The following is a 25808-nucleotide window of genomic DNA, read 5'->3' on the forward strand; positions in this document are numbered from 1 at the left end:
GAAACAAAATTACATAGGATGTAAATTGTCAGTAGTGTAAGCACCATGGAGTTACTCTTAGCAGTACAGTATGTCTTCTGGTCTTCTCAGAACAAAAGGAATAACTCTTTCAGTAACAAATATCTGGTTTAATGGGTCACTGCCTGAGATGAATTGAGCAATTCCACAAGAAAAAACAAGTTTTGTTTGTTGAAAACAGCTTTCATTAAATTCAACTGGAGTCTTGCCATTGATTTCAGTGGGTGATGATAGCAAAGAAAAGTGATACAAGAAAATCTAATAAATACATTCTTTTGTGAGCACTTGAACTAAAGAAGCGTGCTTCCTGTGGACTCAAAACACTGCCTTAATGTGTTTTCTTATTCTGTCTCCAGCTGAGTCTTTTCCCATGCTTGCGATTTTTTAAGGGACTTTTGCAGGCTGTAAAAACGTTGCCTGGTTCTCTCCCTGCTTCTCCAGTTCACTCAGTTCCAATTAATACGAGACACCTTTCTTATTAATCCTATAGTTGCAACTGCCTACAGATAGAACAGCAATACCGGTCTGTAACACCACAGACCTTCAGAGCAAATCAGCAGTTGTATTGCAACTCCTGTGTTTTTCTTGCCAAAATAGATATGAAGATCCAGGAGTAACTGTTGTTGTTGCAAGCATTTGAAATAAATTACCCTAAACATTAAAGCTCAATAAACCAGTATAGCATAAACACAAGTTATTAACCTACACTGTGTGTTGGTCATTTTACAGTTGAGTTCATTTCTGTAAAATAAAAGTCTACCCACCAACTGCTGCTATACAAAGAGCCCAGCTAATTTTGACCAGACACTTATGAAAGCCAAATCAAAACTGAAAAGTAAGAAAATCCCCATGCCTCTGACAATTAAGTACTTTATGATCAAGAAGTTTCCCTGCAAAATGCCAGTAATCCATGAGGTTTCCAGCAACAACTGAATTCTACCTGCTGTTCAAATGTCATTATCCAGTCTGACTCCTACAGTGCATTACAACTCAACCTCCTCGAAAAGGTGAAACTGTAAAATCTTTGGGCTTTGTCATTGCAAATTAAAAGTGTAAATTCACATATGCTTGCTGTAGTTTCCCCTCTTTTTACTTCCCTTCCCATTCAGCCACAGTTGGACCATCAGTTGGCATATTGTTATCGTAAAGTGTTTTAGATACTGATTTGGAATTACAGTTGCTACATGACAGATCCAGATTTCACAGAAACAAGAGGGGCTGGATTGGTCAGCCAGAACCGCGGCACATACTATTGGGAGCAAACTCTTAACCAGATGTTTTTGCCATAACCAATTGGGAAAAAGGTCCCAAACTAAAAATAGGTTTGTTTTATGATCGTAGTACCCCTCTGGTCACATCTGCCTCTGGACCACAAGGGACTGCATCCTGCTGTAATTACTAAGTGATGCCCATTTAGAATCAAAAACAACAGAAAGGGATTCTAACATGCTTCCAGAGCAAGAACAACCCAGGCAGAGGCATGCATCAGTTACAATACACACTGAAATTCCAACTATATTTCACAAAAATACCTGTTCATTGAAGGAAATCTACTTTTGCATTTTCAAGACAAAGTGCACTTAATCTTGAAACTAGCTTTTCTAGTTGCCCCTTTCCCTTGGAAACAGATCCCTAGTGTCTTTTGCTATATGAAGGGAAAAAAAGAATCTGCAACAAATTGCCTTTATTGGGAAGCTCCCTCAGGGATTAGTAATTTTGTAGCTAAACCGAGTGTCACAAATCTCAACAGCAAGCAGACTTTCTATAATCTTTAATTTATGCTACTGTAAATGCTTCCTTAGACTGAACAGAAGTTGCAGGTGACAATAGCTTTACTCTAGTAAGTATAGTGTTTTTAGCAGCTGGCATCAGAGTTTGAATACTGTGTCTTTTGCCAGTTAATAAAAGGAGATAAACAACATATTACATAACAACACCTTTATAAAACTCCAGCCCAACTGCAATTCCCTGCTACTAGCATTTGTAATTCAAAAGAATGATCTGTTTATATATGTAACTATTGTCATGAGGGCTAGTAATATAAAATCCATACATAGTACTAAAGAATTAAAATCAGACAACCTCATTCAACCTAAATAAAAGCAAAACCAGCTAAGTTTTGCTTTTAGGCTCATTGTCCAAGAAGGAGAAAAAAAAACACCTTATAACACCCCAGAAGTCAGTCAAGTAATATATATTAATATATTAAGTAATGTTTCTGCACCACTTAATTTCTCCTTTTAGTTCATTTAACCTCTTTCAAGCTCTTTTGTTCTTAAAGAAGCAGTTATCAATAACGGAACAAGAAGATCTAAAAACTCATTTAAAAGAAGTTAACACTAAAACTCTGACGTACAAGACTGTTAATTTGTACTGGGACTCTGATTTGTTGGGTGGACCAGCATGAGATGAACTGGACACAAGGCAAACATCTAGAAAGCAAGCCAGCTCTTTCCTTTCACACAGACCCTTCCAAAAGCAGAAATACGTGACAGGTGAAACGGTGGATCCTTGTCCCTGGCAGTGCAGAAAGTGGTTCTACCAAGTAAAGCCTGCTTTTGTGACAGCAGCAAATGCATCACTTTTTCTCATGTGAACAGCTGAACACTGAGAAGGGATGTCTCCAAACTATAAAACACAAAGGAGATACTCTAAAATCCTTCTTTTTTACTCCACCACCCACTTTTCTCAAGGCTAGACTGGAATATTTGCAGACAAACACTTCTTTAATGAAGTGAATAAATAGCACAAGAGCACTTTAATAGAACTGAACTGGTAGAAGTCACACAAGAATGATTATAACTCCTCTAGAACCAATGACCTGAATGAGCAGTAATACTCAAGTTACTCTAGTCAATTAACAAGGCAGGTGTTAATATGACTCATCGCGAAGATGAAGAATTGTAAGTTTTTTAGAACACAAAGTATTCACTAATTATAAACCACTCCACATACAAAATTTACAACCCATCTGGGCACCATTAAATCATCCTCTTCTGTCACAATGAAACTAGTACACATTATAATAATTTGTAATTCAAACGAAAACTGCGAGCTCTTACCAAGTAATCACCAGGCTTGATACCAAAAAGTTCTCTGAAATAGCGGAAGGCAAGAGGTGCATACGTCTTAAATCTGAAGTCAGGGTAATGATGAGCAGGGGTGAGATTGCTCCCTTCACTGAAAATAAAAACAAAAAATAAACCAAACCCAATTATTGTTGAGCAATTTTTAGTGACTTCCTTCTTGCAGCTAGTTTTACTGTAAAGCTGCCTAACTCAACCATTGGCCTTCTGAGACAAGAGTCATAAATGCAGATAAACCTCTTTATCAGCATTAATCAGTGTAATAGAAATGCCTGTGAGAGACAGAATACTGCCAGCAAATTCCTTTCTCCCCACTTTAAAGGAAATTACTATTTTCACCACCCATATCCGTTTGCATAAGCATCAGGTTTAAACTAATGCTACAACTGCTGATATCCCTCTAAGGTAAGCCAGTCTAATGGCTTACTGATACAGGAAGGGTCACTCCAGATCTTGTAAGCTCTTGCAAAAAGTTTGGAAGTCAACACAGCAGAACAACTGCACTCTAGCTTGGTGGTCTGAATTTGTTCACATGGTAGACAGATAGATACTAAGGACAGCATAACACAGAAGGCAGAACGATGTAGCCAGAGCAGTGGGAAGGTAGCAGGACTATATATGCTTTTTGGTGCCAGGAAACATTGATTGGCTCAGCCTTATTTATGAAATGGCATCCTTGGCATTAGACTCTTCTTCAGGCTAGCTGCAGTTATGGTATCTTTTTCTTTCTTGCTAGTACAGTCCAGAATTGGGAAGCCACTCTGACTTTGCTGACCTTAAAGTTGTTTTCTGTTTGTCTGCATGTCATTTCACATATTTTCCCCACCTCAATGTAAACCAGCACTAGCTTACACTCTTAGTTGGTTAAATAGGAATACAGGGTACAGACCCTTTGGGGAGTTCTGGAAAATGGTATGCAGTTATATGCAAGACACAGATTCAAACTAGAAGAGGCACGGACACAGACTACTAGGGTGAGCAGCTTGGAAGACAGTCTTTCTTAAAGGAGGAAAAAAACCCTCTTTGTTTTGTATTTACCATCTTACTGTATTTTTATGCTGCAGTTGTATGAGTCTTGAGATAAATACTACATGATTTAAGGTAAAGGAAAAGGTCAGCAGCAAAATGCTGCCAGGAGAAAAAAAATATGTAAAAACTGCCTGTGGATTAATTTATGATGGAAACTAAAAGAAGGCTTTTAAAGCAGAAGAGTAAAGTTGTACACTATGATTTAACAGCTTTAAGACAAAGTTTGGTCAGTCTCCAAATGGTTTGATAAATAGATGTGTACAAAATCCAAGACTTGACACAGTGGCCAAGATCAGCTCTTTCAGCACTTCTTTACTCATTTAACCTAACTAAATTATTCAGAAATGAATCATGAACACCTATGCTTGAAAATAAGAAAATCCGAAGTATTACAAAAAAAAAAAAAAAGAAAAAAGCTAGGCATGCACACAGATATGAAAAGGAATAAACTATAACCAGCATTCCTGCAAAGACTAAATTAAATACTATGATAATATTTAAGAGCTTTGATCCTGTATAATTAATGCTTGTCATATGAACTTGTCACATTCCATTAGTAACCATTCGATGATAGAAGTCTACCCAGCCGACCCTGCATGCATACCTCCAAAATCTAACAAATCTGAACTGCTGCTAATTAAAAAGTATAACCTGGAGAAGCAGCTTTCTCAGCCTCCAGAAATGCACACACTTTGGCCTCTTGAATAGGAGACTAAAGGAGGGAAAAACTAACCTGACATCTGTCTGGAATTCACAAATAAAAAGATGGTTGTGGATGACCTAGGACACATACAAAGACGTTATGATACTGCTTCTTCTTGGAGTGCCACACCATATGGTTAACAGCTAGGGAAGGCTGCCTAGTCCTAATGAGCTCATCTGATCACTTTATAGTCTACCATATCACAACTCCAAGGTATTAAAATCAAATACACATGTATTTTATTGTTCCATTATATAGTAAAAATTTGAAATAAATAGGATACTGGGCTGAATATGGAAGATTTTCTTTACAGTTAAGATTGGCTAATGCTTTTTCTTATAAGGTCTCTCAGCTGCTCAGAACACTGCCTGTCATGTCCAACATTAAGTTTTATACAGCTGAATGTGTCTCATTGAATTTTTGTGCAATATGACGATGCCTCAGGGTAATATATAGTACACCAGGAACCTGGGGGCCTATCTGTAAATGCAGTTAATTGTTGTAAGGTGCAGACAAGAACAGAACAGAGTTCTCTGTTGAAGCATCACATAATTGTCAGGGAAGACTAAGCATCTAAACTTTATAAGGAAGCCCTACCTTTTAGTACATAAATACTGTTATAAATCTGCTTCTTGCAGCCATAACTCAAAAGCTTCTTTTGTGATAGCGTGGCAATAAATACATTACATGTCCTTACTACACCAGAACATGTACTGTTGTTGGAACTTCACCATGCTGAAATGAAGATAGGAGGCTTGCTATGATAATACCATGAGTCCAAACCATTTCCTAAGAACCTATGGAGTAAAATGACCAATACTGGGTCTGCAGGTGGACAGTAATGCATAGTTAGTGGAGATTTATTCCAGAATAATTGCAAAACAGAGCAATTATTTTGGAACAGCATCTACACAGAGGGCCATTCGATGTATTTAGAGCACATGAGCTTACTTTATTACAGATATGATAGTCAATTTCACTATGCAGACAAGTTTCTGTATTCTTTTAAAAATAATCTTTAAAAAAAAATCACTTTTACTAAAGGTCTGCAGAGCTTGTTATCATACTATACCGTTTGTGCTAAGCATACTGATTAGTTTTAGCCTCACTGTCTAATGGACTAGTTTACAGGATCCCAACAGTAAGTTCTTCTGTGGTGCAAGAAGCAAGCCTGACAGAAATTTAATATTTCTTGGTTACCCCTCTGGAAGAAACTTTGTAAGGTTTTCTGGTTGCTACTTTTAACAGAAAAAGCACCCTCACTTCCAGTAATTTCCTACAGTACTGGAAAACCTTCAAATTCCTTGTGGCTGAGTATGTCCTTGCTTTTACCTGAAAAAAACAGTTGCCACTGTACAGAATGCTTAATGTAAATACATCTTATTTAGATGTTAAACTATTAACCTTCCACTCTATTAACTCTCGAAAGACTATATTTTGTGGTTTCTTCCCACATTTTCTTGGTGCATTTTACAAGTGCATTTCACTCTGGCTGGATTACAGTATATGCGCAAAGCACTATGTATAACAACTTCTAGTCACGCTAGGGAAGTTCATGGGAACATTCATGTCTTTGAAGTTGAACAAGAAAAATACCTGTGATCCATTGACAAAAACTTAACCTGCAAAATAGAGCTTTGGACATAACAGAAATGCACTCTAAAAAGATGAGGTTATCGTATAATTTTCCTCTCAGAATGCTTAGGGCACAGGTTTTACAGGAAAACAAAAGAAAAGGAAAAATAAAGGCTTTTAATAGAAGTTTTGCTTCTGGTAATCTTGAGGAATTCAAGTCTCTGTATATGAACTATGACGAACAATATAGCATTTTGGAAAGATTAGGAAGCAGTTGTAACTTATGAGATATTTTAATAACCTTAGCTGTAAGACCACACAAAAGCAAAAGATTGGTAGGTAGAATAGAAAAAGAGAGATTAAGCTTACTATGCAACTTTGCTTTAATACTTAAATTTTAGCTTTTATTTTTAAACCAAGCACACCTAGAAATGACAGTATATGCATCTTAACCTGTCTCTTAGTAAATGCTGAGGGTTGATTTAAAGTGTAGGTGCTGCAATATCAGACTAAAAAATAACTAAAACAAATTATGTTTTTAAGCCCCGTGGCTTGCAAAAAAAAATTGCTAAACAAGACACCCAGATATGTTTCATGGCAGTGTTTCTTTACCATGGCCTCACCCTGCTAGGATGTACTCAGGAGATAGCACACCTATCTGAAGGAGCAGAGAAGGCTAGCTGCATCTCTTTGTAGCAAGCATTCACTGCAGAGCAATGTTAATAGGCTCTGATGTAGCTATTAACAAAAGAAATAGTCACGCTGTAGTCAGGGGCATGCATACCCTTCCTGCATGTAATGTAAAAAGACTGAACAGGAGGAACCCCTTAGTTCTCTCATGTGAGAGCAACTCTTTTTTAAATCTTAAAATCAATCTAAAATGTCTAAAATAAAGTGTTCCCAATATTAAAAACCAAGAGTAGTCAATCTCAGTTCCACTGTTCTTGGATAAAGCTGCTCTTTTACAACACATAAAAATGTTTTTGAACTCTACAAACTGCATCCAATAAATACATACTGACAGATCAGGTAGCGCTTTGGAATATTAATTTCCTCTCTATCATTTCAGGAAAGCAACTATCTTCCACATGATGCAAGTAGGTATTATGGCTACCTGTACAAATAGGCATGTGTTTGGTTTTTCATACTGTGGGTAGTCCAGTGGTAATATCCTTGTTACTCACTGTATGTTCTCCCATACTTTTGGTTACTATATGCTATCTTAAGCAGTCCCCTGCAAGGGAGCTTTAAAATACAACTGTGAATAGTAAATATCTTAAAAACAAGTCAAGCCAATCACATCTATGTAACTGCTGAGTACACAGACATTTTCTTATGATGATGACTATTTCACAACCAACAGCAGATGCCATTAAAGCAAGGGATCTCAGAGTACTTTAAAAATAGCTTAAGTATGTCTACATAACCACACAAGTATCCAGGTTATCACTGCTTTCCCAAGAATTTGACACTAACAGAAGTAGCTAAGACCAGTAATTCATAATGAACACGTTTTTGCCTTTGTTGCCACAGTATCCCCATTTCGAATACTATTTGTTTTACAAACAGAAACAAATTCTTCCTATCTGTGCTGTCACTCTACTTGCAAACCATAAAAAGTGTGTCAGAACTTGGGTCATCCTGTGCATCTCTGCAACCAAGGCATGAAAGAAGAGCAGCAGCACTTTATCAGAGCCTTCAGGCCTCTTTCTTATCTGTCTTGTGAAACTGCCCAACTGGAAACAAATACAGCAGCATAAATTACACAACAGCTAAGCATTAGTGTGAATATTTGAGTACTATTCACACTGAGCATGCAGAGCATTCGGTATTTCATTAATCATAAAGACACTGCATAGCCCATCAGGCTATGATACAGGTTTGGTACAAAGGTATTTCCAAGGGTAAGTGTCAGTTTTCCTAATTTTTCTAAATCATTCCTCAAAAACATACCAGAAAACAGTACACTTCAGTTTTACATGTAGGGTAAAACCCAGACTGGTTAAAATATGTCCACTGTTTTACTTCTCTCAGTACTTTTGACTGCTTATTTGGGCTGTCATATAAATGCTATCATAATGCAATATTAAGCTTTTGACATTAAAAAGCACAAAGCACTGAATGAACTTTCATTAGCATCACAAGAAAGTAATTTGTAATTGAACCAGTTTGCTGTACAAATGACTGTAGCTGCAGTATGCATACATGTCAACAGCATCTAACAGACTTACTAGTTAAACTAGAAACCATAGCAAGTGTTCTCAACATGTAAGGTCTAGACCCTGAAAAAGAAGCGTATTACCAAGGGAAGCGCACAAGACTGATTAACAGCTTGCTGCAAAAATGTCAAAATCATAGCTGTGCTTACCAGCAGCCTTCATCTAATAAAACAAGAAGAGATGGGGCCTGAAAGATACTGCCTTGCTGCAAATGCTCTGTGTTTCTCAAGCTGCAGACAACTGACTAGCCAAAGTTACCTGACAGAATGAAGCAGCTGCTGTTTGGCTTGTCAAGCATGACGATTGAAAATGTGCCTACTTAGTATGTATCTGCTGGAAGAGTTTAGCAAGCTGCCCACACTGCCAGCTCATAGGCAGCTGCATGGCCCCATGGCCCCACAACCAGCTTGAGCCACCACTGACTGACACAGCCAGGCTTATTATCTCAGCAACAAGCCTTTCTGACCATGGTCACAACACTTGGAGACAGCTCCACACTTGAATCAAACAGCTGTCAAAACGTTGCTGTAGCCACATTGCACAAATGACTGACTTGGAGACAAAATGTGCCATCAAGAAATTAGCTGGTTCCAACCAAGGAAGTCAGGGGCACAGAGCGTAAGGGAGGAAGGGGAAAATATACCGCACACAGCTGAGTCATAGGACAAAGCACCGAGAGCACAGTCTTTCCACTGAACCCTCCAGCCACTGCTGCAGCAGTACCAGCACTAGGTAAACAACTTTATTGCTGGATTTCCAAAGCAGTGTTTAAAAGTCAGAAAAGAGGTTACATGGAGTAGTTCCCCCTGTGGTTTCACCCTCAGGGAGCTGGGTGGAGACTTCAGACCCTATACCTTCAGAATCAGCTGGGTCACTGTGGACTGCATTTGTTTCTCAACCCAAGGACCACATTTGCGTAGTGCCAGTGGTTCTCAGCGAACTCCTTTGTAGAAGCCCCTCATGATATCTCTTTTGCTTAGTTCCCAAAAGCAACATTTTATAAACTCCCAGGCAGCCTGAAGAGAAGCCTGACGAGAAAAGACGAAGGGGATGCCACAGTGTGAAACATAACACAAAGGCACTTTTCCACCCCTCCACCACTACAACAACATACAAATGAAAGCAAGCACCTTTGCAATTCAAATCCACCCACTGTAGAGAGATACCTGTACTTTACTCAAAGTCACTTCCTGAAATAAACATCTAAATGAATCTGGGCTAAACTCTGACCAATTTAACTCAGTTACAAAGTAACTCTGGACCAGGCATAACCTGCAGTCCATGGATATATTCCTTATTTACATCAGGAACTCCTACAATAAGCAGGGCAGTTATGTTCAGGTCTGAACTGACCACATTTTTTCCCTGGCATTTTTCTTCCTCCTTCACAAATGCTGAACACAGCTGGAAGTGTTTTGCTATGGTTACCGAAGCTGAGGTACAGGCAGTGGTGAGGTTTACTTCAGGGGCTGAGAGAGATGCAGAGACTATTCTTCATCTTCTGCAACTGGTAAGATTTATAAACAACTGTGATTATTTTCCCCTAACAGTAAAAGGGCACAGACAACATTATTTTTGCTCGCTGATGCACAGGCTGCTGTTTCATTGCATTTCTACTAACTAAGGTCTATTTTATCACTGCCACCATAACAGTGCTCCTGTTGCCCTGAAAGCAGCAGGTGTGTCTATGACTCTGCAAAACACCTGTCCTCTCACCACGCTGCCAGACCTGGATAAGGCAAGGTGGACACAGGGAAAACATGGAAGGAAGGTGGAGCAGGATGGCCAGGTTGCTGTGACTTAGCCACAATGAAGGGGAAGTTTAGCTAATAACCTGCTTAAAGTTGCAGCTGAATTATGCATACCCAAAACAAGTGGAAAAATGCTGCTCCTTGCTTGGTAAGCGCCTGCTTTCAGCACCACACTCGCTGCACTGTCAGGTTCTCCTCCAGCTGTGGACATCTGGCAAAAAGCTTACTTTTTGTCAGCCCACTGGAGCTGATGGTGTAACTAATTTCAACTAAATGCTTTCAACCCAGACCAATCCAATGGTGGGGGCAGGGGAAGGTCATTAAAGTAATGACTTTTAAGAATACTCCCTTCACATGTAGGTAAGGTCCTAGGAAAAAGTAAAGAGGACCTGAGGTGCACCTTGGGAGTGCAGTCCTACCCAGAAAGAACAGGCAACCTTAGTTTTTTACCTCCAACTAGGGTAACAAAGCTACATATCTACATGACTCAGGAGCGATCCACATAATGCCACCCTGAAAGACCCAACATCCCAACACAATCAACCAGCATGAAAGAAGCCTGTATCATTAAGCGCAAGCCTTAATTATTACAATTTATGCAAACTAATACCCACTTTGGATTGAAACCATTTTAGACAAGTGAATGCGCATGTTACACTGAGACATAGGAAGGACTTGAAATTTGACATTTCTGTGCATTAGCATAAGAAATCAAGTGTCATGGTTTTGAGACATTGCTATGGACAGACAATTTTTAGTTTCACAGGGAATGTTATCAAATGCTCTTTATAGAGAGGCTCTTTGTTACAGTCGACTCAATATGTTATATACTCCTGCCTAATAGATAGCCATGCAAAAAAAAAGCTATGCTGCTCTGACCATTACTTTCATTTGTCTACTTTTCCTCATACAATTTATTTCTTTATTTATAGGAAAACATCCAGAAACGTGTTACTAAAGCTTTTACAATACATTTTCTGTTAGTGCAAACAGGCTATTTCTTCTGCCTTTGTTTTCTTTTTAAGGCAGAAAAGATCTCTCCCAGCTCTTCCTTAAAACCAACACAACACAGGGCAATCTCATTTCTGAGTGTACATGCATGCAAGTTTCACAGGAGAGAAGAAAAATGCAACACTATAGACTAGAAGCCATTTCACTTATTCTCTTAAAACTATGTTAAAAAAAATTAATTTTTTTTCCCAAAACTGTGCTGGATAAGAAAACAGTTTTAGCATGTATGATTCATTTAACTTCCATGAACAAAGGTGTTATCACAGCCAAACAAGCTACTGAAGCCTGCACCTCTGTCACAGTCACACATTTCCATTTTTCAGACCAATAAAAACTTTGTTACATTGAAAGAGGGAAGGGTCTTTTAGGATGCACGTCAACATCATATGCAAATTTCTCAGCTGTGATTTCAATTTTTTTAAACAAACAAAATTGTGATGACAGTGTATGAAAACACACACATGGTTACCTTATCTATATCTACCTAGTCTTTAATACAAAGACTACAAAACTCTACCCAAACTTATAGTTACACCAGAAAAAGGATATGAATACCCTCAATTACTACAAACTAAAGAACGTAATGTGAAAGCTTCATTTCACATAAGAGAGAAATTTTCTTCTCCTTAAAGGACATCTCAAGTTCAGAGGAAAACAGGAGTTGAATCAAGCAAATTTACATGAGGACAGATCAGCTTTAAAGTGCCTGCAATTATTTTGCATATTGTCAGTTTAACTTTGTTTTAGTGACATCAGTAATTTTTAAGGACTGTAAATTATTAGAAAGAGTTTATGAAGTAGTATTCCAACTGCACTTGAGCAAAACTTTGAAAACCTTATAGAAAGAATTCCCAAATTCAGGGAATAGTGCATACACAGCATGTCCTTACAGAAATGATGGGCACTACTGGTACTTAGCACTTCTAAGAGACAGGCAACACTGAACAGAGCAAGTTATCCTGGGCTTGAAATATATTTTTCCTAAACCTTCTTCATCCATTCCTAGCGTATGTAACTTGGAAGAGTTACATGGCAACATACCTCAACTTCTGAATGCTCAAAATGAGTATGTCCTTGATTTCTCATCAATAACTTCAGAACTGTATTATTACAAATTCTATACCATCAACTAGGCAGTGATACAAGCTGAGTTGGCCAAATGCAAAGCAGTAATAGGTCATAACCTGTAGTCAGCTAGTAAAAGCTGAGACTCATCACAGACTAAAGTCCGGGCTAGAACTTTGTAGTGTAGTGTAAATTCTTGTATTAATCTTAACACTGCAGGACTTGATTTTTCAAAAATTTTGACTCACCTCAACAAAATGGCAAGTATTGTTTAGTTTCTAAAAACTAAGAATAAACATGTGAATGTTGGACATAATACTTAATTGCATATGGATCCACAAATCACTTCCAGTTGTAATTAGCAGCTCTTTCAGTTGAAAGTTTCTTCTTTCCTTCTCTAGAAGTGACAAGTCTCAAATATTCAGTTGAAGTTTGATCTTCCCAGTTTTCTCCCTACCTTCATTTTCAGAGACAACATGAAGACACGATAATTTTCAAGTTCTCATACATTAAACTTACTGTAACTCCATTTCATTAGAACTAGAAAACAATCCTTGTTTTAAATATCTAGTTAGAGTTTCATTATGCAATTCTATTGAAAATAAACTTAATAGGCTTGTCCTTACCTTGGTAGGAAGACACTTTCCACTACATAGAAGTCTTGCATGAGAACATCTCTGTCTGGTTTTGATGTAAGGTTTCCTACTGTGTATCCTATTCCCAGCTGGATAGCACCTTTAATAGCTGAGGATGCAGTCTGCATAGAAAATAAGAATTCAAGCATGAGTTTGCTAAAAATAGATTTCTGTTCTTTATCAGTAACATTATATGCTAGATTCTTAATCATTTTCATAATAACAACACCATGTCACCTTTACATCCCAGACCTCAGACAGATGATTGCTTTTCAATTGAAATATTTAAAATAACACTATGCTGTAGCAAAACCTATACAAATCAATTCTCTGGTTGCACAGGCTGAGATTTTTCAAACTGTGCAAATAATTTAGGCATTTCATTCTAAGTTATCACAGAATCACAGAATACTAGGTTGGAAGGGACCTCAGGGGTCATCTGGTCCAGCCTTTTCTGGTAAAAGCACTGTACAGACAAGATGGGCCAGCACCCTGTCTAGACAAATCTTAAAAGCGTCCAATGTTGGGACTTCCCACTTCCCAGGGAAGATTATTACAAAGGCTGATTGTTCTCACTGTGTAAAGTTTTCCTCTTGTGTCCTATTGGAATCTCCCCAGGAGTAACTCATAGCCATTACCCCTTTTCTTTTCCATGCGACTCCTTGTAAAAAAGGAGTCTCCATCCTCTTTGTAGCCGCCCTTTAAATATTGGAACATGGTGATGAGGTCTCCCCTAAGCCTTCTTTTCTCAAGGCTGAACAAACCTTGTTCTCTCAGCCCTTCCTCATATGGCAGGCTTCCCTGTCCTTTGATCACCTTTGCAGCCCTTCTCTGGACTTCTCCAGCCTGTCCCCATCTTTTTTGAAGAGCAGGGACCAAAACTGGACACAGTATTCCAGGTGTGGCCTGGCAAACAGTGTGTAGGGTGCAATAATGACTCCTTTATCTCTGCTGCCCTTGTTGACACAACCCAGCATCCCACTGGCTTCCTTTGCTGTGGCAGCAGCAGCACACTGTTCACTTACATTGAGCTGCTTGTTCACCAGGACCTCCAGGTCCCTTTCCACAGAGCTGCTCCCCAGCTGGGTAGTTCCTGGCCTGTGCTGCACTCATGGATTATGTTTTCCCAGGTTTTCCCAGACCTTACATTTGTCTTTGTTAAACTTCATAAGGTTCTGGTTAATCCACTCTTCCAGCCTATCCAGGGTCTTCCTGCAAGATGGCCCTCCCTTCCAAAGCATCCACTTCCCCACTCAATTTGGAATAATCAAACTTCATCAGGGTACACTGATCCCATCATCCAGATCACTTATGAAGATATTAAAGCGTGTTGGGCCCCACATCAATCCCTGGGGGACCCCACTTATGATAGGTTGTCTGTTTGAAAAGGAGCTATTTACCACCACCCACTGGGTGCAGCCTCTCAGCCAGCTCCCCACCCGCTGCACAGACCACTTGTCTAGACCATAACACATCCGTTTCTTTAGGAGGAGGCTGCGGGAAACCCTACTGAAAGCCTTGGGAGAAATCCAGGTAAACAACATCCACTGCTCACCCCACCTCAATCAAACAAGTTACTTTGCCTTCTACAACAATCAGGTTTGTCAAGCATGATTTGCCCTTGGTGAATCCGTGCTGGCTTTTCCCAATCACATGCTTCGTTTGACTTGTGAGAGCTCCCAGGAAGATGTGTTCCATAACTTTCCCAGGGACTGAGATAAGACTGATGGGCCTATAGTTTCTTGGAAACTCCTTTAAGCCCTTCTTTCAGATGGGGGTGACAGTAGCCTCCTTCCAGTCTTCTGGGACGTCCCCCAGTCTCCATGACTTCTCCAAGATTATGGAGAGTAGCCTTGCAGACACCAGCCAGCTCTCTTAACACCCTTGGGTGGATATTGTCAGGGCCAAGCTCCTGTAACAGTACACATACCAATTCTTCCTTCACTGATGGTGCACCTGTGTTTGCATCAACCTGGACTTTTGTTCCTAAGGCCTGGGGCCCAACAGTGCTGGTAAAAACAGAAGTGAAGAAAGTGTTGAGAACCTCTGCCTTTTCAGTGTTGCTAGTAACTAATTCACCTCTCCTTTAACAGCAGGCCAACATTTTCCTTCTATTGCTGCTTGTTGTTTATGTGCCTGAAGAACCCTTTCTTGTAGTTTTTGACATCTCTGTCCAATTTCAATTTAAGCTGTGCTTTTGCTTTTCTCACTGCATCTCTGCATGCCCTGGTGATACCCTTGTGGTTCTCAGTGGGTGCTTGTTTGCTTTTCCATCTCTGGCATGTTTCTCTCTTGGTTTTGAGCAGACTCAGAAGCTTGCAGTTAAGCCAAGGGGGTTTCTTGATCTCTCTACTTCCCTTACTTTTAAAGGGGATGAACCGGCTTTGTGCTTCCAGGAGAACATTATGGAAAAGCTTCCAGCACTTGCTAGCTCCTTTACCCTCCACGGAAGCTTCCCTTGGAATCCTTGCCAGTTGAGCTCTAAGTGGGTTGAAGTTTGCTGTTCTAAAATCTAAGACCTTTGTCTTAGTACTAACCTTCAGCATGCTCAGCAGATCCCGAACCCCACAACATTGTGCTCACTGCAGCCAAAGCTATCACTAACCACGATATGCAAAGCAGGTTTTCTTGGTTTGTGAGTAGCAAGTCCAGCAATGCCTCATTCCTGGTTGGCACATCTAACATTTGTAGGAGGAAGTAGTGCTCTACGCATTCCAGGAACATGATGGATGACACAAGCTGCTGTATTGTTCTTCCAACAAATGTCCGAGTAGTTGAAGGTTCTGTTGACCCAAAGCTTGCTTAAATGGCGCAAATATTGCTTCATAGGCCTTATCGTCTTAGTTTGGAGGTGGGTAGCAGATGCCTACTGTAAGATCCCCCTTGGAGGTGACCTATCTGATCTTGACCCAGAGGCATTTGACAGGGCTTCCACAATTGCCATAGTTGACTTCTATACATTCAAGGTTCTCTTTAACATAGAGCATGACGACTCCTCTTATTCCTTGCCTGTCTTTATGAAACAGCCTATAGCTATCCATCATGATCCTCTTAAGATGTTTCCATCTAACTGGGCATTCAAACTGCTTCAGGAGTTTGAAACACCATGCATTATCTTCTGGAAAAAACAGTCAGAAATTCCAGGTGATTGTACATGCATGCCAAGGCATCACATTGCAGGCTAATGGTTTAAATGCAGATTCTGGACACAAATGTATTCATTAAGTTCTGCTGAACAGTCAATGCAAGAGGTGCATTAACTGGCAGAAATCCAGAGAGAAATTAAATTGATGAAGAAAGAGGAATCTCAATATAAAAATCTATACACAGAGTGAAATTACTTAAATTCAACGAACAGGGCTTGCAGGGGAGAGAAGCGTTCGAAACGACAGTGCCAAATTGTGATAGATACTGTATATACATAAATTGAGACCATAACTGAAACTTTTTCATACTGACTAGAAAATCTAGCTGGATGGATATAAAAATGGCAGAACTCAGTCAAAATAATAAAATCAGTCAGTAAAGGAATTCCTAAGAAAAGATGGAAGGAGTGAATAAAGCAAACCATTGGAAAGGGAAGGAAGGCTATCAGGAAGGGAGTATGTTCCCTCTGCATGGTGTATTTTCACCAGTTTGAAAATACCATTTTGGTGCCTGTTTTCAGGTTTTACCTCCCACCCACCAAACAAGAGACTGTATCAGTGGAAGCAAAGAACACCAGCATTTTCACGGCCAGAACTACTTCAGCACTTAAACAAAAACATTTCAGGAGTGGGAATTATATAAGAAAGGGTTGAAGTGCACACAAAACTACTCTTGTTATAGTTCTCAGAACAGCATATGCTACAGTTACTGCTTATTTTTAGAAAAGGTAAGAGATGCGTACCTCCTAAGTAATTAAGACTGCACACCAAACAGAACTTGCACTTGCATAACAGTTCAGAACAGGCTATTCGGTGGGAACAAACGCCACCACCATTCTTAGACTGCTACTTTGACTATGAAAAAGATTTGGCTTTGTGTCATAAGAAGAGCCACGTTTTTCTTTCCTTGAAAAGACTCTATTTATGAATGATTAATACCCAACAAAAGTAGTAATTATGTAACTTTGATCAAACCCATACACATACAAATAGTTTCTGCTTCATAGCTGGATGCCCATCTTGTTCACTGCCACAACACAGGGCTACATATGAAATAGCCGCAGATAGCACAGTACCGTATTTTATTAATGAGAGAGCATAAGCATTTTAAAAGAAAAAAACCTGAACACCATACCCCCAAAAAAACAAGGCAGGTAACCTAGTAATGTGATTTCAAAATGAGAACCCTGGGTCATCTTTCAAGCTCATAAACAATTTCTGCAGGACTTCTGCAAATTCAGAAAACAACCTACAGCCTCATGAGTGCAGAATATAAGGCCTTCTACTAGTACGGTGCACACCTTACCAACAAGGTTACCTTCTTGTTAATTTCCACTCCTATTCAAGAGTGCCCTTAGTAATCATCCATCATTTCTGCAGCAATCACAGCCATAGGTTTAATAGAACACCAATGTTATGAAATCATTCAGGATACTTTAACAACTGTTTTAAAACAAATGGATAATGGTTATAGCATGCTGAAGGCAAATTCTGACCTAAAGTCAATTGTTTGTGGACCACTGTTATACATTAACCCCAACAAAGGCTGGTCACCCAATATCCCCTAAGCAAATGGCAAGTTTTTGTTTTCACAAGCCTTAAAATGAAAACAAAACAAACCGTGGAATTTGTCTCAATACAAACTTATTTTATCTTGGTCTAACTTCTTTATTATTATTACTTTATAATTAATGGAATGGAATGGAATCCTAGGAAGAGGCAAAAAAGCTGCTCCTCAAGCCTTAGGGGAAATGTTCTTGATTCATTTGTTTTATTACTACAAAAATATATTTATTGGAATCTACAAATGCAAATGGAGAAGTTGAACTCTCTCACTCATTTTTCCTTACTCAGGCACCTCTTTTAATGCCCAGAAAGGCAGCAAGGTCTATTTTTAAACCTAAGAACCTTACTCCTTTCAACTCTTCTTGAATACTCTCCTGCTATAGAGACAGCAATAAAATCTAGCAACCTTCTACGCCACAAGTTCTTTCTTTTATAGCCTGAAAGAATTTTTTCTTCCTATTAGCCTCATACAGAGGTTGAGAAAGTGCCCTCAAGTCCATGTATCAGCCTGTAACTGTACAGCTGACAGCATACAGTGACTGTCTGACTTCTACATCATTTACCACATTATCAACACCTTCTGAAGCTCTATGAAAGAATAAACATAATTAACAGGATAAACAACTTCAGCTGATTAATTTTAGACTATGAAATTAATTGGATTTGTAGCAAATCCAACCCTGTCACACACTGTGGCGTCAGTCTTTGCTACCTAAAGGGGCACAACGAAGCAAAAGCTTTACTGTCCTCCTTTTTCTGAATAGGGTATTACTGTCTGCTGCACAGGTGCATTGGTGGTTTTTGTACTGACAATGAAGACAGAAACCCTGAAAAATGTTGCCAGTTTCAGACTGAAACTACCTTTTTATTAGCTCTGATACTGTGGATCCTAATGTGCCAGGCCAAGATTTGTCCTCCTTGGCAACATACCATAGCATAAACTTGAATGGGGAGTAGGCACACAACCTCATCTCTCTCAGACCAGCCAAGGTCTTACGGGCTTATGTTAATCTTAACTTCTGATGCTACTGTTGAAAAGGACAGACCTGCTTTTTCCTCTCCAGCCCCCAAAATCTATGCATTGGTACTCTTCCCACTGTGCCAGCAACAGTTCCTCTGTGTCCAGCCAACCAGTTACAATAGAGCTGATACAAGTTTTCAGCAGGATCAGTCTCCTGATTCACATAAGCACTAATGTCAGCCACCCAGTTGAATTAAAAAAATCATACCCTCACAGGATAAAACAAATGGGATAGGGCCTTCTACTGGCTGCAGGACGACAGATGAAGTCTGAACTAGAAAAAAGCCTACCTCCTCAAAATTAATGTGTCATCACCTCAATCACATCTCAATGGACACAATTTATAGTAGCTCAGTGTTTTGTGCCATATGGCCAGTACATTCTTGTCTTGGTAGTGGGACCCCTGAATTTCTCTCTAATCCAGAACTAGAAACAGGTACAGTTTCTCTGCACTCTAGATTTTTAACAAAAGTTAGTTCAGAAGAGAAAAGCAAGACTTTCACTCAAATTCAGGTTAAACTGTACCTTATGTAAATACTGAAAAGGAAAGCATGGAACTATATGATTAAGTATAATGTAAATCACAGTTCTTGCAGCCATGCGAACTGGGAAATTGCCCATTCTCTGTACTACTGCCTCAGAGTGCCAATATTTCAAAGCAGGTGGGGACATTTCTCTTCCACCTACCACCAGTTGCCTATTAAATAGGAACAGATCAGTTAAGGGGAAAGAACTGCATTTCAGGAAGAGATGTACTGGAGATAATGTACTCCAGGAGAAGTCCCACAATTTCTAAACTGTTGAGGCAAAAAGCCTCCCAGACAGGCTCTGCTAGACCCAACTCCACGCTCAACAAATGGGATCACCCTACCTCTTTAGATTGCTCTACATCCAATAACAGAGTAGCAAATAACAAAGTCATTACAATCAATCCCTCTATTATTTTCACCTCAACCTACAAAATTCCTTTACTGTATCTCATAATGCTTTAGGATTCCCACATTTTTCCTTTACTCAGTCTGCCTTGTTGTCTGTGCTGGTTTTGGCTGGGATAGAGTTAATTTTCTACATAGTAGCTAGTATGGAGCTATGTTTTAGATTTGTGCTGAAATCAATGTTGATAATACAGAGATGTTTTAGTTATTGCTGAGCAGTGCTTACATAAAGCCAAGGCCTTCTCTGCTTCTCACCCCACCCCACCAGTAAGTAGGCTGGGGGTGCACAAGAAGTTGGGAGGGGACACAGCTGGGACAGCTGACCAGAGGGATATTAAATTCCATATCATATGATGTCATGCTCAGCATATAAAGCTGGGGGAAGAAGAAACAGGGGGATGTTCAGAGTGATAGTGTTTGCCTTCCCGAGTAACTGTTACAAGTGATGGAGACCTGCTTTCCTGGAGATGGCTGAATACCTGCCTGCCAATGGGAAGCAGTGAATGAATTCCTTTGTTTGCTCTGCTTGCATGTGCAGCTTTTGCTTTACATATTAAACCATCTTTATTTCAATCCACAAGTTTTCTCACTTTTACCGTTCTGATTCTTTCCCCCATCCCACTGGGGGCAGTGAGCAAGGGGCTTTGTTGCTGGCTGGGGTTAAGCCACAACGCTGTCCACAATATGAACATATTCAAAATGAAACTTAATTCTTCCTTCTGTCTACTGCCTCTCCACAGTTTTATCCTGCATATGAAAGCCTGAATTGTCTCCAATCTGATGAAACATACCTTTGCCCCTTTTTGTCAAGGGTAACTATATATTTTCTCTATATTTGTCATATGGCATTGCTAAAAGGCCTCTAGAGACAAAAAGTTATATGCAGAGTCATAAAGTATAACAACCGGTTACAGGATGAAACCAGAATATAACACAGAACACAGGTAGGAATATGGAATATGTGCATCTAGCACTAGATGTGTCATCTTATTAATTTCTGTTCTCTAAAGATGGGTCTTCCACTCACTCTACATCAGAGTAGCAAAATAAATGAGAATTTAAATCCTTTCAAATCTGATAATTAAGTTTGTGTATGATCCCATGAAGGTACTAGGTAGGATTTTAACATTGCTCTTCCTACAGATAATTGCTTTCAGGCTAGTTCTGTAAAGTTTATATTTGTTATTTTCATAAAGAGAGGTTAAATTGGACACACAATGTAGTTTACATTCAGATAAAAAAAGTCAACGGAAGTTACTTAACAACTATGCAAGATGGAGACAAAGCTATTGAAAAGATTAGAAAAGTCTGTCCTTTAAAAAAATTTAAAAATCCAGGGATGACAAAAATATAGGTACTAAAGTTCCAGAATTGCTCAATAATTATTTCCAGCTAGAAAACCTAACTAACCACTGATGTGATGGTAAAGGATTGGTTCTGAGTACATCTTGCACAAAGACTTCAGATATGGTAAATAGGTTTATTCTTGTAAACATTTTTTCTTGTATTTTCTCCATATTTGTATAGCACTTTTAATGACAAACTGAATCATGTAACAAACCATAAGCAGAGGAACTGAGTGGGATACAAGCTTCATTTAACAGAAGTTCCCTCTGTTCTCATTCACAAAATTATTTTTCCCATTTTTTCCTTCTAACTTTCAGTTGTTCTTTGACAAGTCTTATGCATTCCCCACAAACAGCTCGCAAAAAAATTTAACTCTAACATCCTTGCCTTCTCTAACAGTAGACAGCCTGGGGATGTCCTTTAGGACTGGGTAGATGTAAACTTTATCCTTGTTTATCCATTTTCCCTTTTTATAACTAATTTTATTGCAGGTGAAGTTTGGCCTGTGAACTTTCTGGGGCAAAGATGGTGATTCTTCCAGAAGAAATCTGCTTTATTGCATGTGCTATAAAGCAATAAAAAAACCAAACACCAAAACAAAAACCCTCTGCCTGAGCAACTCCACCTCATTATCACTCTGCAAGGCAAGATGATGTTTGCTGTCTTTCACCCTCTGTACTACTGTCATTCAAACGGGTTTTATAGTCTACCTAATAAAATGGTAGAGATACCTAATTATCACAGTTCTGTGTAAGAGATGGGGAGAAAAAGGCATGTGAGCAGAAGCCACCCCTGATTAACACTGTTCTGCAGCCATGCTTCCCACAACGTAGCTTCCATTAGTTCATTTCTTTCTACTACTGTCTGTGGAGACACCTGCTTTCATCTCCCTTACCATCCCACTCTGCTGCTAGGTTGGACTTGATGAACTGGACTGGTATAGAACAGCTGTCTTCCTTCAGGTAGCATGCTCAGTGAAGTTAATTAAAAATAATAAATGAGATCCACAGGGTCTCACTTGGTCAGAATTATTCAAGCCACATGGGTTAGGCCAGATGTGAACTTTCTTCTACAAGTAAGCATTTATTCTTCAGTTATACTGGTTACCGTAAGTACCAGGAATCTACACACTATCACTCCCAAGCAAACATAGTTTATCTTTTCCAGACTTCTCAAAAGATACTAAGCCTCCATAAACTGTGTAAACCCTTAGGCCAAACCACGCCAGGAAAGTGCCTACTGAAAAACAGCATGTCTTCTTCATGCAAGATTTTAAAAGAGCTCTTGTTGACCATTTGGAAGTTGCAATTAGATTCAAGATGTTTTTGTGGTTATTGACTAGCCTGTTGCTTCTGCACTAGAGCCCTCTCGTCTTTGCGTGCCTGCTGTGCTTACAATCCCATTGAAACACTTCTTGCAGGTGCTTCTGCTGAAGCTTCTGGAGGTGGCTACCCCATCTCAGCATGCTCTCTGCAGGTGTCACATTTGAGCTATCAATTTCATTTTACATTACATCACAAACGGACATAAACAGAGTTACTAAGAAACCCCACTGACTGAACTAGTCTCACTGTTCCTCCACAACTGGTAATCATGGGTCACTACAGCCACAGTACTTCCTCACTCCTCCTTCAGTTCACGCTGTTCTTCTCTCTATGAAATGTTTGCCCAGCTGCTCTGGTCACACTTCATGAAGCTGGACTTCTGCCCACCACCCTCACCCCTGGATCTTGCTGCTGGGGTGGGTAGGGTCTGGGGGAGTTGAATGGCTGTTACTAAGTTGTTGTTTCTTCCTACAGAACAAAGTTACTTTAACACCGCCAGTCTGCTTTGCAAGAAGCAGCTGTGACCTCCAGAGGAAAACTCTACCCAATGTTTTTTCTTATTATAAGGCAATCTATAATTCAAAATAACCAGAAAGGCAGACAGATATTTATCTGTAGAATGCAGATGTAATCAGAAATCGTCCCTGGACCTAGGAAAATAAAGGCCTGCAGCAAAGAGCAGAAATATCCAGGGTGTATGTTCTCTTCTAGAAAGCTGAAATTATACTGGTCTATGCCAAGTTCTTTTGCCATTTTTTTTCTTTGTACCCTAGAGAGATGCCTCAGTACAAACCAATGCAGCACTACATGCTGCTCTATATAGTGTTGGTTGTGCTTTCTAAATTTTACATATAGGTATGCTATTAAAATATAAACAGTAGACCATATCTTTTTCTGGCATACTATGCTGAATGCTAGCATAAATGCTTGATCATTAAACAAGTGCAACTGATAATATTGTATTTTTTCCTCTTTATATAATTAGTATTTAAAGTTGGTGAAAGTCATTTTCTTGTAGTTCTTCGATTAATTTTAAGAACTTTGTCAGGATGCTCTCCCAGGAGACAGTTAAGACATCCACATATTTGGTTCTCTCAGCTCAACTGCTATTGGAATGCTTTTCTGACACAAGCTGAATGTGATCCCCCTTCATTTTCCAAACTTGGATTCATGTGACTCCATGGCTTTCAATTAATTTTTTCCTTCCATTTCAGAACATTCATGTCTTCTGGAGAAGCCATGAATCCAAGGCTTTGGTTCTTCTCTATCTCTCTGAAAGAAATTTGGTAGTAGCCATTGCTCCAGGCAAAGCCACTAAGCAGAGTAATTTCAGTATCTTTGCAGATTTACAAAGTGCTCAGAAGGCTGTCATTGAAAACACAGGTCCCAGTGCAGCAAAAACTCCAGCAGCAAAGTTTCAGTGTCTGCAAGATTAAGTACCCTAGGTGCAGACATTAGACTCAGGCCATAAGCTAATGCCAAAAGTGATGCAGCAGTGCTGCTTGTACATGTTTGCAAGCGCTAACAATAGGTAGTTGGTTTCCTTTATTCAGGCAAATTCCTGGGCAAAGTGACTCACACTTATGATACACACTTTCGAACAGGTTATGTAAAGTGTTTGTAATAAGCTAAGCACAAGAGCTGCAAGATATGTAACAAAAAGAAACAATGTCTAATTGTATACATGCATGGCAGCCTTCATATTACAAGTAGATATTTTAGTAATCTACCAGCAGGTTTCCAAAAGTGCACCGTATATATCCACTTTGTTTTCTGGTGTGATTTTCTTCTACACACTTAATGTGCTCTGACAGACCTCTGTCTCCTGTCATTCTTGCCACCACCCTAGTATTAAGCATCAGGTTGCTACTGAAATCTTTGCCAGGAAGCAGATTTAGGGACTATTGTGTGATTAATGACATCGCAATGCAAGAACTGCATGTGCATCAGCAGCTTCTCACAAAAAAGTCTGCAAAACATCAGAAGGAAATGAAAAAAAAAGTGGCTATTGCATACTCCAGATTTCAGTGACAATACCATGATGGATATCCAAGGCAAGCTGTGGTCTGGTGACTGCTTTTTGTTGCCAGGCCCCCTTGCTACTTTGCTTAGGATCTTCAAGCATGAAATGGAGCAAACAACCACAGCCTCTCTCCCAACTCCCACCCCTGTTTCTTTCTGAAAAAAACCCAAACAAATAAAACAACCAAAAACCAACAAACCCAAAACCAGAACAAACCAACTAAACAAAAAACTCCTCCCTCAAAGAACCGGCCACAGTTTGCATAACTGAAGATTTCTTTGATCTCAAAGTTATATGAATCCTCTACCTTAAAAGCTGCATTAAACATATATCTGTGAAGTTTATCTTCCACTAAATTCTTTGACTAAAGCGACTGACATTTTTTAGGTGATATTCACACTGTAAACTTAGCAACTTTTTGAAATTTACAGATACCAAGAAAACCCAGGAGGAGTTTCAGAGATTATAACACATGTAGCAAATGAATGCAGCCAAACAGCTGAACAGATCCCACCTTAACTAACACCATATTAATGAGAGGATATGCAAGGGAAGGTTGTGGTTTTCAAAAAAAAAAAAACAAACACCAAAACACCACACCCAAACAGAAAGTTGTGTTCCATCATCTCTCAAGGACTTTCACTATATAACATTAAAATTGAAAGCCAGAAAAGCAGAAAGAGCAGTGTCAGAGAAACCTAAGCTTAAAAAAATTTAATTTAGAACTGAATGAAGAAGCATGATTCGTAACAGAAACCATGCCACTACTGTCTTGGTCTAGTTATGCGTTTCAGAGTCTGAAAGGGTGTTGTAGTAATGCTAGTGGCAAGGCCTCGCACAAGGCTTTAGTAATGTAAGCCGTGTTTACATCTTGCAGCTAGCAAGTCAGATTTTCTTCTGCCAGGGAAGTGGGCCAAAACTTGACTACTATAGGAAACTGAAGAAATGAAGATTTAATTAATTCAGATAAAGATGTTACCTACCTCTGTTTTAGCTGAGCTGAACAAAATCATGAAGAAAATACTGGGAGAATCTAATGTCCCAGAAATGCAACTGATAGGCCTACAGATTACTTATTATTCTGGAAAGCTTTATCCTGGATGAAGTCAGAGATGCTCTCCTGGAGAAAGTTTGTTTTTACCCAACTGAGGCGAACTTAAAAACAATGAAAAACAGTCATTACTACAGATGTTTGTAATACATGGATAGCTCTTGTAACTTAACACAAGTTTGGAACATATTGCTACTGCACAGCAAATACAGTAGAGGTCAGAAACAAACTTTTTAATTGTGAACAAGATTCCTTTTCCCCCCAGGATGAACAGGCAAGTAATCCCTTTGGGGACTCTCCCA

At 39.3% G+C, this 25808-nt stretch overlaps 1 protein-coding gene across 6 annotated transcripts in view; it reads right to left on the reverse strand.

The window, feature by feature from the left end:
• PIP5K1B (phosphatidylinositol-4-phosphate 5-kinase type 1 beta) overlaps window positions 1-25808 on the reverse strand; it is a 112670-nt gene that overhangs the window by 48334 nt on the left and 38528 nt on the right. For 5 of the 6 annotated variants that reach the window (XM_064437994.1, XM_064437997.1, XM_064437999.1 and 2 more), the window contains exons 4-5: window positions 13084-13214; window positions 3081-3198 (exon numbers count right to left, since the gene is read on the reverse strand). In XM_064437994.1, the coding sequence (XP_064294064.1) occupies window positions 3081-3198; window positions 13084-13214 (249 nt within the window). Of the gene's footprint in view, window positions 1-3080; window positions 3199-13083; window positions 13215-22664; window positions 22762-25808 lie in introns of those variants that run through there. The other variant, XM_064437998.1, reaches the window with a different exon arrangement.

The sequence above is a fragment of the Phalacrocorax carbo genome, chromosome Z, assembly GCF_963921805.1.
Source record: "Phalacrocorax carbo chromosome Z, bPhaCar2.1, whole genome shotgun sequence".
Classification (NCBI taxonomy): Eukaryota; Metazoa; Chordata; class Aves; order Suliformes; family Phalacrocoracidae; genus Phalacrocorax; species Phalacrocorax carbo.